Here is a 16596-nt window from a genome sequence, read left to right as displayed (position 1 = left end):
ATATATATATATATATATAGATCAACAATTTCTTTGTTTGCTCGATTTGCGCATGAATTTATAAAATTAATTCCTTTATGCTTTTTTTCTCATAGGTCTATATGCTCTTTGGTAAAGGTCTGACAAAGGTTTTACTCAATGATTAAATTTCACACACAGTCTGCATTAAAACAATGCAATTTCTATCGTCGATTAACGGCTTTTCCTCCACTTGGCCGTTGCTAAGACACAAAATTGGTTGTTAAGTTAAGGGCCATCGGTAGAAAAAAAAACAGTTTTAGTTATCCTGTGAATTGCCTGAGCTTATTTTCTAGTTTAAAAAAAAATAACACTGTGAATTAAAAAAGAGAACGAACATCTGTGACTTACAAATAATATATTTGCACTTTTCAATAATACTATGAAGACGTTAAATAATTCTTCAATTTTCTCTTATATTTTCTCGCAAGGCTTTCCACTATGTACCAGTGAGTTGCTAGGCGGTTTTTGATTCTCAAAACAGTGAAGTTAGCCAGTATGCCGAAGTGGACTAATCTACTAGCAATCTCACAACGATGGATGAGATGTAAACTTCGATTTTCGAGAATCTTTTAATTACATACACGCTACTCGTGGAATAAATATATGAATTCGGTCTGTTAAATTACCTGTTTAAAACAGCTGACTATCAATTACCCTAACTTTAGCTACAGTCGCTTGGATAAATATACATTTGTTAACATTAACTAGCTTGACGTTGGTAGTTAGCTATATTGCTATATTGCTAGTACCACAAAGCACTTGTGTTTAGCTAGCTAACATTCTAGGTTAAGCAATCGGGCTCAAACTAGACTATAATTTGCTGAGTATTCGTTCAGTTTGCTTATTAACTAGCTGACCAGGTAACTTAGCCAAGTTGTTTTTTTTTAATGTTCACTCGGCAGCTGACTGGTTAGGCGAATTTCTCAACCAAGAGTTTGTGTAATCTAACGAGCTGTTATTGCTATGCTAGCTTTTTAGCTCTCTGGAATTGACTTCACCAAGCTGAGCTATGGTTACTAACCGTGTCTCATCCAAACACATCTGTTATATTTCATAAAGTATCCAGTTATTTGTTAATCAACCGAGTGTCTCCTTTTGTTTTTGTTTGTACATGTAGCTAGCGGCGTATGTAGCAGGCAAGCTGAAGGTAACATTTATTTTCTTGTTAGTTAGGTAAAGATTCGTTACTACCCAGCTACCACAATGGATACTTACCATGTGTTGGAGATGATAGGAGAAGGGTCGTTTGGGCGTGTCTACAAAGGACGCAAGAAGTTCAGTGGCCAGGTAGGGCAAATTATTGCAAGTGCTGGAGGTGGAGGCTGTGGAGTTTGATACATAATTGTTAGTTAGCAATATTGATCATAATGAATATGACAATAGCTAATAATACGTCTGCGCATTGTAAACAGTATTTTGGTGAAATTAACTTAAATATAGCTACCTTTACCAAGAATTTTAGCCATGTTTAGTAATATTAGTAATGTTAGCACTAACTGTAATACTGTACTATTGTACGGTAGCTAGTTGTGCATGCATTTAACATGTTAACCTTTGATTCGGTTGCGCTAAATCAGATTGCTATAATGGCCTTGCTGTATTCTTAGGTTGTGGCCCTCAAGTTCATTCCGAAGGTGGGCCGGTCAGAGAAGGAACTGCGTAGTCTGAAGAGAGAGATTGACATCATGAGAGGACTGAGACATCCCAACATTGTTCTGTTACTAGACAGCTTTGAGACTGAAAGAGAGGTAATACAGTTTTGGGTGCACTTTACATCTCGGGAAAATAGTTGACAAGTGGCAAGATTGCATTTTTGTCTATGTTTTTGTAAACATTTTTACAGTTTGGATACAAGTATCAAATCAAATGCACTTCGGAACCCCTGATGATTCACATTTGTAACAGGTTGTTGTTGTGACGGAGTATGCAGAAGGAGAGCTCTTTCAAATTCTGGAGGATGATGGAAATTTGCCTGAAACACAGGTAGGTTGTGACTTTCATACCTCTTTTTCTACTTGGTAACCTATTTGGCTATCCCAGTGTCACCACATGCACCGCACAAGAATAAGATTGGTATTTTCTGTCTTTTCCATGGTTCAAAGTTGCAATAAGTCTAATAAGGCTCATCCTTATTGATCACCATTTTGAAATTCTCCCCCTAAATGTGTCTCTCAAAGTCTGTGTTGTCATTTTGTTTAGGTGCGTGAGATAGCTTACCAGCTTGTCTCGGCCTTGTACTATTTGCATTCTCATCGTATACTTCATCGGGATATGAAACCACAGAACATACTTTTGGGAAAAGGTGGAGTCGTGAAGCTGTGTGATTTTGGGTATGTCTCAAGAATCAATGGGGTTTTTGTGAGCATTCTGCATAAGACAAGGTTCCCAGGCATTTCATAGCAGATCCTTTAAAAATACTTCAGATTATATACCAGAAGTGTTTATATAGGCTGTAAGTACAAATCAGTAGAAATCTTATAATACTGTAAAGTCATGTGAAATGACGTTTGTATATATAGCTTATATGGTGCATAACCAGCCAATGGTGTGTGAATCTATTCAAAATTTCTTGAAAGCTTCTAGTATAATATAGTGGAGAAGTTGGGATGCCTCACATGTTTTTCTGTATTGTTCATTCTTACCATTTGCTATTGCTTCTCGGAGAGAGGTGGCTGAGAGAAATAAATACTGGTGACCAGGAATGATTTATATCCAGCTGCACAGAAGTTGACACATGACGCACACCCACTGCTCTCATAATATCCATCTCCTATGGAGGGAAATGCTTCTGTCCTACTGTGCTTTTTCTGCCATGAAAATAGACCTCCGTGCACTTGTCTCTGTGATTAACCTGAGTATTTGCTTTGTCAAAATGGAGCTCTTTCCTAAGATCACTGGCATGTGTTTGCTCTGACAGCCACAAACATGTTCTGATAAAAATGTGTGAAAAAGTGTTCAACCTGAATTTCTGTGATCAGCGTGGCCACATTTAACAATAATTTTAATTATTGCAGAAATAAATTGAACGTACATTTATTCCATTTTGCAGTTATTAAAAAGTCATAGAATAGGCAAATCTGATAAAACCTGGGACCCTGCTTATTATTTATGATTTATTGTTTAAATGACATAATGGCACATTCAGATTTTGTAGGTATGCTGTTTTGTGATTTTTCTTAACTGCTTGGCGTTCTGGCTGGTCCCGTCCTGTCGCAGGTTTGCCCGTGCCATGAGTGTTTCCACACTCGTTCTGACCTCCATCAAGGGCACTCCTCTCTACATGTCTCCAGAGCTGGTGGAGGAGAAGCCGTACGACCACACAGCTGACCTGTGGTCCCTGGGGTGCATCCTCTATGAGCTGCACACCGGAGCACCGCCGTTCTACACCAACTCCATCTTTCAGCTGGTTCAGCTGATTGTCAAAGATCCAGTCAAGTGGCCAGAAACCATGAGCCAGGCCTGCACGGTACAGTAGAGCAACATACAATCTTATTTATTCGTGAGGAAGACGCTGTGATTCAAAGCAACTTCTGCAGTGCCAGCATGCATGTGGTGAAAAGGGATGACACATCGCAGAAAGTAAGGCATAAGCTAAGCAGTGGCAATAGGTATGCAATCTCATCTCACATGGCAGCTGGTGAGCTGTAAATAGGAGAGACAGAATGCAGAATTAACTATCAGATATTATCTGAATAACCCATTCCCATTAGCTGGAGACAGCGAATTATCTGTTATTTTGGCAGAATAATTTTTGTTTAATAAATTTATCACACCTGGCACTCAGTGAAGCCAAACAAAATTTTGTACCAAACCTTATAGTGCCCTGAAATGGCCCCTTTTATGCAGCGCTATGTATGAAAGGTGCTGTAATTTCTCCATGGTGAAACCAAAGTCTATTGAAAGTGTATATGAAATTGTACAGAGCAAATTGTACAGAAAAAAAAAAGAAAACATGACGGGCACTGTGTGCGTGTGTGTGTGGTGTTTTAAGAGTGTGTTATTTTCATTGACAGAATTTCCTAAAAGGCTTGCTGACAAAAGACCCCCAGAAGAGACTGTCTTGGCCAGACCTCTTAGAGCATCCATTCGTAGCTGATGGAGTTTTAGGTGAAGTTTTTATCATTTGAACTGGATTACATTCTCATGAATCATACTACAAAGAAACTATTTGTGCTAGATCAATGCTTTGTGCACAGTAAGGTTATGGATAAGTTCCTATGTCTTTTTTTTGGCTGTTGGCAGACTTACCACTCTTGGTTCTTATTCAGCCAGTTGGCCCTTCCAATTTAATAGGAAAAATGCATTACAGACTTCAGACTTGGCAGATTTAGGCAGATTTTTGAGCATTTTTTATGTTTAAGTCAGAGTATGAGCAAGTCAGAGTGAGGAGAACCCCAAATATAAATCTCATCTATCTTCCTTTTACTTATGCACCCTTTAAACCTCAAGCTCTGAATTATCGATTTAATTTTACTTTGCATAGTGCACATAACTCAAGTCTGAATAGGCCCCTATTTGTTTTTGTTTTTTTGTTTCCTGTTTTTGATCTTGTTTATGTGTGGTTTTTTTCTGGGCTTCCTGTTGGTTCCTTTTGGCAGTTTTATCAGACAGCAGCTCTGACAGCCCCCTGACTGTGATTCCTAGCCTGGACCAGCAGGCTCTGAAACTGAAGCAGACCAAGGAGAAAGCAGTGCCCCGCTGTGGCGAGGGCAAGTTATTGCGCAAAGCCATGGAGCTGAGAGGCAAAGACAAGGCCAGCAAACAGGTACAGCCCAGAAAGGACGGAACCTGGAATGGGCTTTCATCTAAGTCTGTTCTTGTTCAGCTAAATTGTGGTTCAAGCATTGGTTTGGCTAGATTCAGAATTCCTGGAAATGTGTGAAGCAGGGTTCAAATGAACTTTTTGGCTTAGCTGTCAGGGTGGTGGGTAGATTTACAAAATTACCAGCTGGACGTATTTTTTTTCGAGCCAAAGTAATGAAATTACGCTCTCATCTTAGGTGGTCACCTGTGTAATTTTCAATCAATTCACTAAACAAAATAACCATTCCCTACTGTAATAACCATTTTAAATGAGAAACAGAACACTTAAGGATTTAGTGTACACAAGATCATTAATAGGCAAAGGATAGGCTTTTCTTCTTAAAGACTGTCTTGGATCTTAGTCTTGGCTTGTGTGATTTACACTTGGCAGGTGTAAATTTTGGACCCTGTTGTGAAGGCATGAATTGCATGAAACTCATGGACCGTTTTTTGACACCTTCTGTGACATGATGTTTCTTAGTGTCCATCTTTGTGTTAGCTTGCAAGATGTGGAGGTAGACTCCTATGTACTAAGTCTTTATGCCACTGATGCTTTAGAACCATAATCACACTGCTGTGTTCAAGTAACATTGTTTACTGGTTAATGCCATTGCACTTCATAGGAATTTGCAACAAGTACGCATTTGGGTGGTGAAAAGGGAGATCGTTCCGACAAGGCACTTCTGAGAACTGCTGCAGATGGAAGTGTGCCTTCTGAGGATTGGTCAGCATCGTCCCCAAATATTGTGGATAAAGATGCAGTGAAACCATCAGTCATTCTGTCCCTCCCAAACCACCCACAGCCATCTAAGACCCGGGAAGACAGGTACAGGTCATACATAAATATGTATTTGGATACTTTCTTTGGATGTTTAAATAGTACTCCAGGGACTCTAGACAGGAGAACACAAAAATGAAACTGGCTGTTGTGAAATAACAGAACCAGTATGCAATGGGTGTATACATATACACAGTCATATGTAGGTACCGTATATACATGGTGACTAACATGTACAGTACTGTGCAAAAGTCTTGGGCAGCTGTAAAAAAATGCTATACAGCTAAGATGCTTTCAAAAATAATGAAGTCAAAGGTTCTAAATATCGAAAAAATAATATAAAGAGCAGTAAATAATTAAAAACTAAATAAAATCAGTGTTTGGTGTGACCACCCTTCGCCCTTAAAAACTACATCAATTCTCTTAGGTACACTGTCTGTCAGTTTTATAAGAAAATCGGCTGGTAGGTTGTTCCAAGCATTTTGGAATACTTGCCACAGTTCTTCTGCAGATTTTGGCTATTTCGCTTGCTTTTGGCTGTCCAGGTAATCCCAGAGACCCTGGATCAAGTTTTTATCTGGAAAGAAGTCTATTACTTAAAATATTACTTTATTTAACAAAATAAAAAATGTATCTGTAAATTTTCATTTTTTGGAAAATTCATGTTTGGTAATCTCAAAATTGCTCTTTTCTACTGACACACTAGTGCAGAAAACAAAAAATAAACACATAAGACAAAATATATACTATATATTATATTTAAAAATCTAGGGTGCCTAAGACTTTTGCACAGTACTGTATATGTATAATGATCCTTGCTAAACTGCAACACAAAATGTAATTTAAAAGAAAAAATTCATTCTTTCAGTGTTACCGGTCATATGCGGGTCAATTCTTCTGTCTATATAAGTGAATGCACTCACATTGTGCCTTCCAGGATGGGTCCCATCAGCAGAGATTATGCACAAGAGTTTCCCTCTGTGGAAATTGGGCCCAGACAGGTCCTGAAGCAGCAGCCCCTGGCCCGCTGTAGTCTGGGTTCTGTTAGGCTCGAGAATGAGGTCAGTGTTTGCGCTTAAAACCTTTTAAATGCTTGGCACAGTCAAAATGTACAGCAGCCGTTTATCTAATCTTTAGGGCAGGTGTAATGTAGTCATCTCAATTCAAATTGAACCTCCCAGAATGCACCAGCCCCTCTTTCTTTAATTGTATAACATATAAGGTTGTTTTCCATCTTCTCTAATATTGTACTTTAAAGTTTGCGTGGTTAGATGCCTGTGAGTGTGTGTGTGTTTGACTGTGCTGAAAAACCTGTAAAACAGATGTCTGAGAAGTGTTTTAAATTCATTTTTCCCACATTATTTCCATATTTATTTATGTGCAGGATATTGATAGTGATGAGGAGTGGATGCATTTGGTCCAGACCACAAACCCAGAGAATCAGACCTCTGTAGGCTTGGATCAAGCTGTCTTGGATCGTCTCAGGGAGAGGTTACTTGCTTCCAGAGCTCAGGTGCAAAACCGTTTTGACTTCAGTTGTTTGTCCAGGAGTGTTCATGCCCAAATTGCCCATTGACTAGACCTTTGAATTATGTTAATGTTTATATACATTGTTTTAGTAAGAGGGTGCCCGGGTGGTTTAAGAAATCAGGCTTAGAACCAGAAAGTTGCATGTTTGATGTTTGATGCTTAGTTCTGGGCACTGTTAATGAACTTGAGAAAGTTACACTACTTGAAGCTGTGGTAAATATCCAGCTATATGTGTGGATATGTCTCCCTGCAAAAACAAAAGAAAATGACGGTATTACTGAAGAACAAGATGAAAAATAATGATCTGTGTTTTTACTCATTCCAAGCATAAATCGTATCCGTCTTATAGGCCTTAAATTGGTTGATGTTATATGCAACTAACCATAAGTTCTGTGGAAAGGATAGATAAGGCGATGTTCCCAGATCGAATGAAATAAATGCTGCCATCTTGCAACAGTTAATTTTCAATCAGAAACTTATTTTAGCCTGTTTTAAAAGGGATATTTCACTTTGGTATAACACAAGTAATTTTGTGTGGTCTACCCTATTGTATTTGCATAGTGTGAAAACTAGCAACATCAGCTGTCCCTGCTGATTGTTAATGGCATTGTTGTTTTTCCTGGTTGTCCAGCTCCCAATTCATTCCCATTAATTTTCAGGACTTTGTTGAAATGAATGGTTTTAAAGTGCAGCCTAACTATGGAGGATATTAGATCGATAAAAGAGAAAAAAGGCAAAAGGTCTCTGGAAAAAAAAATCTTGAAGTAAAATTTTGCTTCTGATCAAGGTGCAGTTGTGAAATGCTACTACACTGTGATTTCCAACACTAGTTCAAATAGACTGGGGCAGATGGAAACTGGGTTTGAACTCACCTCAGTGGTAATGAGGCATTACACTGTTCTTTCCCTCATCAGCTATTGGATGGTGTGCTGGAAGGGGCGTGTCGAATCCGTCAGCCTCTGAAAGTGCTTAGCAACCTGCTGGCTCGGAAAGTGGATGCGGAGGAGTCCATGAGTATGGCCCTGAAAATGGAACTGCCTCACTTCCTGTTTGACCTGATTGAGGAAATCATGGAGAATTCAGTTGTGAAGGTGGTAAAAAATTAAAAAGTATAAATAACAAATTAAACCACATTTCTTTCACTCACCCTCACCACCCCAGGCATATATGTGTTCCCCATGTTGTACGTCTTGGTAAACCTGATTTTAGATTTTAACTGTGAAAATTTTTTAATTGTTTCCCCACGCAAACAATTTAAAGTCCCCGCACTGATGTACAGGAGCGGAGTAATTCCCCAAAAAAGTGTGGACTTGCTGTAGGATCTTGGTTTGGTCCTCATTGATCCCCATTTCCTCCTCAGCAACCGTGGTGTGTAGCAGTACTAGGAGACGTGATTTCAGCACTGCTACTCTACTGGGAAAGACATTATAAGTGGGAAGCAGCTGGAAAAAGGTAGAATTTGTACAAATTGCGGTTTTGTTTGGCTGAAAGCTTTATCAAAAGATAGCACAGTGTTGTGGTGTTGTAGCTAGAGCACTGAGCCAGGAAGGGGCTACATAGCAGTAATAGTTACACCCAGTAAAATGTTTAAATGAGGTATGCATTTGGAATATATAAACTGACATTGCACACATTGCAAGTGCCCCGGTGGCAAGACATTTTGAATAGGTGCACTGTACCTGTTAGTCGCTGTAGAATGTTGTGGTATTCCCTTAGAGTTGTGTAGTAACCCCTTCTCTGTCTCCTTGCCACAGTTTAGAAGAACGTGCCAAGACCTTACTCAGTATTCTTTTCCACCTTGACATGGCTCCTATCGTAGTGAGTATCTACACTAACATGAGTGACTGTATTGTAAGGGCATGTAATTTCCCCCCAAGCTCCCTAACTATAACCCTGCCTTTGGTGTGCATCTGTACTGTGCCGGTTAAGAACGCTCCTCCCTGTCAGCAGCCTAAGCTGGAGTCTGTCTGTTTCCCAGCCTCAGGCTGCATCTGTGCTGGCCCTGTTCGTTTACCGTGGAGTTTCTGTGGATATTTGTGCTGACAAATTCATAGCCGCAATGGAGGCTGCTCTGCACAGTTCGGTGGAGGTATGTGTGTATGAGCATTTCAGAACACCATATTTAAGGCCAAGGCCTGGAAAATGTGTATCATCGTGTAATGTTAGCATTTATCCTTGAACATTTTTGCATCCTGGAAAGTCCTGGAGAACTCACAGAAAGTGACAAATGTCCAACATCCTACATCCCACATCCTTGAAAGATCTTTTTTTTTTTAAAGTGCAATTTTATTAACAGTTTCTGTGTAAGAGACAGTCCAACATTTGTCTGTTAAAAAATCGCACTTTTATTGGTGCAGTTGCAGAGAATTCCACATTTCACCTCACTGTGGATAGGTGAAAATTTGCTAGCTAGCTAGTTAACCAGTAATTCCTTGCTTGAGTGCCAATAATTTTAAAAATAATTACTGTGTGCCTGCACAGTTTTGATATTTTTTGTATTATATTAAATGGAAAACTAAGTGGCATTAACATGCAGTACCTTCTCACTACCATGGCTATAGGGAGATTGGTTGAGTTTTCTATATGTTGATCAACCTCTATAGCGAAGCTCACCTCAGCCACCGCCAATGTGAAGCAATCAACTGGTGCAGCAGCCATTTTGTACCAGAATACTCACAAATCATGAGCAGGGAAATTCTGTCTCTGACCAAAAAAAGGCCCTTCAGTGGGTGAACAGGAGTGCTGCAAGGGCTCTTTTCTTGTTATTAGCTGCTCAGTAGGCCCGTTTCCCAATCTTTTTCAGAACCGTATCTGTCTACCTGAAGGCTGGGGACTTTGGGATGGCCTCCTGGCACTGCTCCTTCAGGCTGTTTCTGAGGCAAGTTCCAGGAACTGGCAAAAATAAATAAATAAATGTTAAGTTGATTCACCATTAGCAAGGCCACATAACGTATTTGATAGTTTTTGAAGAAACTATATATCAGTATATTTGTAATATGATATATACATTCTTATACATTGCAGTTTCATGAATAAATACATGCCTGCAATTATATATGATTAAAATTAATTTCATTTTAAAACACTTCTTGATATTTGAAGGACTTTCCAAATAAATGGAAAATAAATACAGAAATAGTGTAATTAATACTGGGGGGGGGTCGACTGAAATGGAGCGAATGGTAAACTTTAGGCTGGTGTGATACAACAAACTTAGGACATATGAAGAATTTATACATTCCATAGTCTGTTATATGTCAGGTAGTGAAAAATTACCCCCAGAAGATGTGTGCACTGAAGGGTTAAAGTCTTTAATAGGGTTGTAATCTTTAATGGCACATGCTTTAAAATATGTAATTGTGGTCTCGTGTGATTCTGCAGCGTGAAAATTGCTCAGTCTCAGAGTTTCTGGATTCTAGCCTCTGGCAGCTCCTCTGGTTCAGAGTTGGTGTTACATTGGAGGAGATGCCACCCAACAAGGATTTTTTATCACTCAGTGGTATGGAATAAAATACTTTCATGTTTGATTCTATATGGGGTAAAATCTTCTAAAATGTAATTATTTTTAAAAAATTTCTCTCCTCCTGTAGGTCTGCAAATCTTTCTTTCCCTGGCTCTGTTTGTCTTCATCAGACAGCCATACAGCTGCGTTCCTCTGTTTTCCAATAGTAACACAAAATCCCTGCCTGCCCTAAGCCACCTCCTCACAGCTGATTGGTCAGTAACCTCTATTTTTATCATAACTTGCGTTTTGTATGTCGGAGGAGATGTATTTACTGGCTGCTATGAATAAACTGGTGGTGCAGAGTATGGACTAAAGACACTTAAGATGTCTTTGTTATTGTTTTCCCAAAGTGCCTCAGAGAAGGAAATGGCCACAGAAGAGACATTATCACACCCGTGGAGTGACCCAAGCCCAAACAGCCTATCAATGATGAGCTGCCACCTGCTGTGCTTCCCATTCGCCCTTGAGGTGCCTGATGAAACAATGGCGAAAATCCTCCAATCATATCACAGTTGTGACATTGTCTCACGTCTGCAGCAGGTGTGTATTTTCATTAGTATTCTGTAGCCTTTTCTGAGAAGCGGCCCTCTTAACGGATACAGATAACTGGACATGGAGACCCTGTTCTGATCCATAATTTTAAAAATACAGGCTGAAATTCTCTCAAACCTCAGGACCATTTAACTTTGAATAGCAAATTTTAATTCCTTTTAGGTCATAAGCTACAAAAAACAAAACTAGTTGCAAATGAGTAAATTCACAATTAAACTGCAGTTTGTCTTGATTGAATACAGCCTATCATCTGTAGGAAATGTGAGTATTACTTAGATTTTCTATATTTTATTTAAAAAAGACAGTCGATATCATTTCCATTGTTATTGTGAGTAGAAATGTCTTTTTTCCTCATATTTATTGAGTGATCCTGTGGGGAAAAAAAAGGAATCGGCCTTGAAAACAAACCTTTGTATCCACCACTTTTGTTAGTCACTTATGTGATGATAAAAAAGGCAGAGGCATGCCGAGCTTTAACAATGCAATAAATGTTGTGAATCTCATTCTCCAGCTTGTACTGGTTCTCCCTCTCTGTCTGCTGGAGCTCCCCCTGTCTCTGCTCTGCCACCTCCTGCTCTACGACCCTGGGCGCTCGGTCCCTTGCTTCGCCTCCGCCACGGAGGCCTGCGGCTTCTTCCTGCCGCCCGGGGGACAGGACGACGACGGCGACAAGCCCCAGAGCGCCAGCGAGCGGGGAGGCGGCGAGACTGGCCCGACACCGGGCCTGACGCCGGGCCGGACGGCCAGCTCCCTCCTGGCCGCCTTCCTGCAGTCGGAGGCGCTGTCCGGCTCGGCGGTGGAGCTCCTCTCGCTGGTCTCCCAGACGGCCCGCTTCTCGCTCCTCCCGCCCTTTTCCGTCCTCTACGTGGACCCGTCCCTGCTGAGGTCGGCCCTTGCCCACCCGGACGACCGGGTGAGGGCCGCCGCCTGCAGCCTGCTGGGAAACGTCAACCCGCTGGTGCCCCGCTGCGACCCGCTGCTGCTGCCGCTCTTCCAGGACGCGAGTGGCCTGCTGCACGACCCCAGCCTGGCCGTGCGGAGGGCCGCCTGCCGGGCCGTGGGCAACTGGCTGGGGCTCGTGGCTCAAGCCTGCTCCCGCGACGGCTCTGAGCCCGCTAAAGAAGGCGGCGGTTGTTTTACTGTCGAAGGGAAGGTGAACGTGGATAAGAAAAGGCCGTCCGCCGTGCCAGGCCGAGAGCATCCGGCCGCACAGTCAAAGGCTTGCGGTGAGCAGGAGGTCGGTCGGTGGACGGAGTCTGCGCAGGAGGCGGCCCCGGTCCTGCTGCCCCTCCTCAGGGATCCGGACCCTCTGATTCGCCGACACTGCTGCGCTGCTCTGGGAAACATGGCGGGCATCAGAGGGGGAGGAGCCTCGCTGCTGCAGTGTGACGCCCCCAGCCTGCTCCTCCAGGTCGCCTGTGTGGACTCCCAGAATGCCGTGCGGCAGGCAGCTCTCACCAGCCTCTGCCTCTTCAGTCAGCAGGAGCTACTGCGGCAGGTAAGGGGTTCTTTTGGCATTGCAGGTGCGTTCGTACGCTGACCAGGAAACAAAATCTAGCTCCAACGAAAGGTCATTTAGACTTTTCTAAAATAACAGGTCTGGCTTTCAGGTCTGCTTGGGCGTTTTCCTGATCCTGATACTGAACAAATACGGTGATGACACTCCCCCTTGACTGCAATTCATTAGTCGTCATATGTTTGTTGTGTGAATTGCAGAGATAGAGCGGCACCAGCAGATCTTAATTCAGACTGATCCGCAGGACCATACAGGGAAATTGTTGTCAGTCACTGGCCTCAGGTCTCCCTTATGTACACCACAACCGTCCTTGGTGTGTGCTTAGACTGACGTCACTTCTTAATTCCTGTTACCGTATCGCGCTCAGAGAGATAAAGCAGGAGGGAGTTGTCCATCCAGAGCCTGTTCTGTGAGGCCTTATCTGACCCCTGAAATGTCAGATTTCCTTTGAGTAAGGAATAATCCATAGTTTAAAGGCACGCTGACACACCTGGAGTTCACAGATGAGGCATATAGCAAAGCAGGTGACATTCTGAGTTTTCGATTCATCACCAAATCGTTAACCAAAAAGATCAACAGCCTTAGTGAATAGTATGTTTGTGTGTGTGTGTGTTTTGTAACTGGATCAAAGACCATATTTGTTTGAATAGGACTTGTTTGCACACAAGCTAAAGCAAAGCTAGAAGTTAGAACATCATGATCATTATTACATCATTATTACCATTATACAACTCTAAATTTCCTTCTGCTGATTCTTATACTCATACATATAAACTTGTCTCAGTAGAAACACCACGACAATAATTTCTCCAGCACCATCTGTATGTCTTCCGTTTCTAGAGAAATCTGTAGTGCATTATACCACTAGATGGCATCCAAGGGGAGAGAACCTACAATCAGATTGCACTTCCTTCTCTGTTCAGTGTTTATATTATTAAAATATTTGTGTTTTTTATTGTACTCTAATGCCCCTCTCACTTCTTCCCTTATTTGTGGCTTAGGCTCTGCTGTCTATGGACGCTGAGGAGAAACTGCAACACATTTCCCAGTACACATCTTCAGCATGTCAGTACAACAGACTGATGAACAAACTCCGGCCCCAGTGAGCTCACAGCGGAGGCAAGCTCCTCATTCAGTTGTCAGATTAGAAGTGCTCAGATGACCATCTCTGACCTCCATTCCAGGGGTATTGGAGACACTAATGCGTGGATGACTAAGACACTCTGGACCATGCAGTCCTACCGCCTTATGTTTTGTATTCAGATGTGTGACAAGTTTAAACAGATATACATTTTTTCCAATGCGTACAATCCATTGCCGAGATTCACTAACTCATTACATTTTATTAGTATGCTAAAACATGTCCTGCCTACTTTTTACTCTGAGACCAATTACTTTGTGATGAGATTGGGCCTGAGATGATGGAACCGTTTTGTGAAAATGTGGGAAGTGTTTTATTGTATTTATAGGTTGAAACTCTGTGTTCTTAAGAATAAACCGTTGTTTTCTCACTTGGTCTTCCATTCTCTGCAGTTTTTCATGTTTCTATCAAACATAAGTAATTTAAATTCTAAAACTGGCATCAAATAAAATTTAAACACATGCACAAACATATGTATGTATATAAATATGTGTGTGTGATTTTAAAACAAGGTTGAGATGAGTCAGTTTAAAAATGACTCATTACCAGAATTCCAAAGCATTCGGGGTTAGCTTTATCTCATTAAAAATCTCCATTGCAATGGTATGCTCAAGAGACTGTATGCACACAGCTGGCTTTGCTTAATTCCTTACTGTAAGGAAGCCTTTGGATCCAAGGCTGTAAGCATATAGAAAACCATACCTCTGAGAGCAATCAGATTTTCTAATATAAGTTCATTCTGCCTTGTTATCTTATGTAACATATTTACTTTGTAATTTGCAGTATTTAATTTACATTTTAGGCATTTAGCAGATGCTTTTATCTGGAGCAACTCACACAGCTTACATTCTATTGACGTATAATCTATTTCTACAGCTGGATATTTACTATTCTGGTGGAGTACCTTGCTCAAGGATACAGTGGAAGCACCCAAGCTAGCTTACAACCAGTGCATAGCAAGCCCAGTTCCCTTACCATTCTGTTACACTGCTGCAATTTCACCTGCCAGTACTTCTGTCATCTTATTTTTGATAAAACACCTTGTGTAGATGCATTTAACATTATAACTAGTTATCACTGTGTGCTGTATGCATACCTATTAAAAGAGTTATGGTCCATCACAAACCCACTTCATTTTTATTTATTTAGTTGTATTTTTTTGTTTTTTTTTTTGTTTGTTTTTTTTGCTGTTTTTATATAGGAATTTATATAAAGCTAAAGCTTTAGCTCTCTGGTCTGGAATCGGAACCCAGTTATTACCGAACTAGTTATTGCAGGTGCTTAGATTTTGCAAAATGCAGAGCATTCTACCGGCAACTTTTATTAATTATTGTGAGTGTATTATATTTCATCTGTTCGTTAAGTGTGGTTGGCTGTCCCCATAACTACTGGATAAAAGGTTATTTGTGGCAAGACGTGTGGCACAGTCTGCAGGTCAGCCAATTCTTAAGTCTGATTCCCTACCATGGCACCTTCTTGCCTGTGATTTGTTCTGTTTTTGTTCTTGCTTTCTACCTGTCTGAATAAAACATGGCCTGTCCATTTTGACTCTTTTTATTAATTTGTAACTTGTATATAGAACTCCGGGTGAATTGAATTAAATGTCAGCAAAAACTGCAAAGTAAATTTAAAAAAAATAAAACAGGTGTATCGTATAAGTATTCACTCCCTGATTTTATGAGGAAGTGTAATTTTATTTGCAAATTTACTTGTCATTTCAAAGTTAAGAACAATCAAATCTCAGCCAGTATCTTGTGCCACTGCAGTATTGTTTTTTCCTTGTGATTTCATTCATTGTCCTGCAGGAAGGTGGAATTTCTTCCAAGATTTAGGACAGACAGGTAGGTTTTCCTCAGAATTTGGGGATTTGCCTGTGATTTGCTTCATCCATTTTGCGCTCAGTCTTGATAGGAATCGTAGTAAAACTTTGTCCCCCTTTGTGAACTACTTTTATTTCCAGCCACAATTACAACCTCTGAATTGTAAATGCTTGTTTATTTTCTTAAACACCTTTTATGTCTGTTGTGTGATAATGTACCCTCTTAACGCCAAATTGTTAGAAAAGTGTCTGCATGCTATGAATAAGTGTCCCATCTTCTAACCTCGGGACTTTTTAATTAGTCCAGCTTTCATTTACTGTGCTACGTGGGGAAATTATTACTTTAGAAAAAAAGTTTCCATTTTTAAATAGACTAAACTACGGCCTGACACGTGACATCAATGGAATCGTGTTCGCGAAAACTTGGTTTATATTGCACAGTGAAATGCCCTGTGCTACTTCAACTCCAACGGAGTATATGGTCCATAAGAGACCATATGTAGGCTACTCTGTAAGACTTGATTTAACACTAAACATTTTAGTATGTACTGTTAAATAGCTGTTGTGTTGGACAGAACTAGCCTGTATCTCACATGAAACAGACGGCACGAATTTATTTCTAAAGCTGTATTTGGTGTAGACAAATGCCGGACATACGCCAGTTTATTAGGAAATGTTAATAGCGGAAATTCATTTGAAATTGCCTGCTCCATATCGCCGCCTGAGCAAGTTTAAGCGTTCTGTGATGTACACTGGAGGATAAATCTTTTACGAAATAACGCTATTAAATTATCAAATATAAGTTCCCTGGTAGCCTAACTATTACGTTACCAGATATTTGTTTATTCCCTTATACACGATTTCACGTTGGCGTACAAATTTAGTGATAGATCATATCTGATTAAGCAAAATCTTATAAGTAGCATAAAAG

General features: G+C 40.6%; 1 protein-coding gene across 3 annotated transcripts; it reads left to right on the top strand.

The window, feature by feature from the left end:
- Nucleotides 1–468: 468 nt before the first annotated feature.
- stk36 (serine/threonine kinase 36 (fused homolog, Drosophila)) lies at nucleotides 469–14216 on the top strand. 3 transcript variants are annotated; one of them, XM_035435282.1, is made up of 21 exons: nucleotides 469–565; nucleotides 1191–1308; nucleotides 1629–1769; nucleotides 1927–2004; nucleotides 2221–2351; nucleotides 3238–3487; nucleotides 4035–4128; nucleotides 4620–4786; nucleotides 5448–5650; nucleotides 6540–6663; nucleotides 6987–7115; nucleotides 8047–8223; nucleotides 8493–8584; nucleotides 8887–8950; nucleotides 9111–9221; nucleotides 9936–10010; nucleotides 10514–10631; nucleotides 10723–10849; nucleotides 10988–11177; nucleotides 11701–12687; nucleotides 13707–14216. In XM_035435282.1, exons 2-21 carry the CDS (start codon nucleotides 1225–1227, stop codon nucleotides 13809–13811), a joined length of 3447 nt encoding a protein of 1148 aa, XP_035291173.1. In that variant the 5' UTR covers nucleotides 469–565; nucleotides 1191–1224; the 3' UTR covers nucleotides 13812–14216. The 3 variants fall into 3 exon arrangements, with proteins under 3 accessions (XP_035291173.1, XP_035291175.1, XP_035291174.1); XM_035435284.1 differs by having other exon boundaries at nucleotides 489–633; XM_035435283.1 differs by having other exon boundaries at nucleotides 493–881.
- Nucleotides 14217–16596: the final 2380 nt, after the last annotated feature.

The sequence above is a fragment of the Anguilla anguilla genome, chromosome 9 (assembly GCF_013347855.1).
Source record: "Anguilla anguilla isolate fAngAng1 chromosome 9, fAngAng1.pri, whole genome shotgun sequence".
Lineage (NCBI taxonomy): Eukaryota > Metazoa > Chordata > Actinopteri > Anguilliformes > Anguillidae > Anguilla > Anguilla anguilla.
Note: the sequence above shows the minus strand (reverse complement) of the source record. Positions and strands in the feature narration are given on the sequence as shown.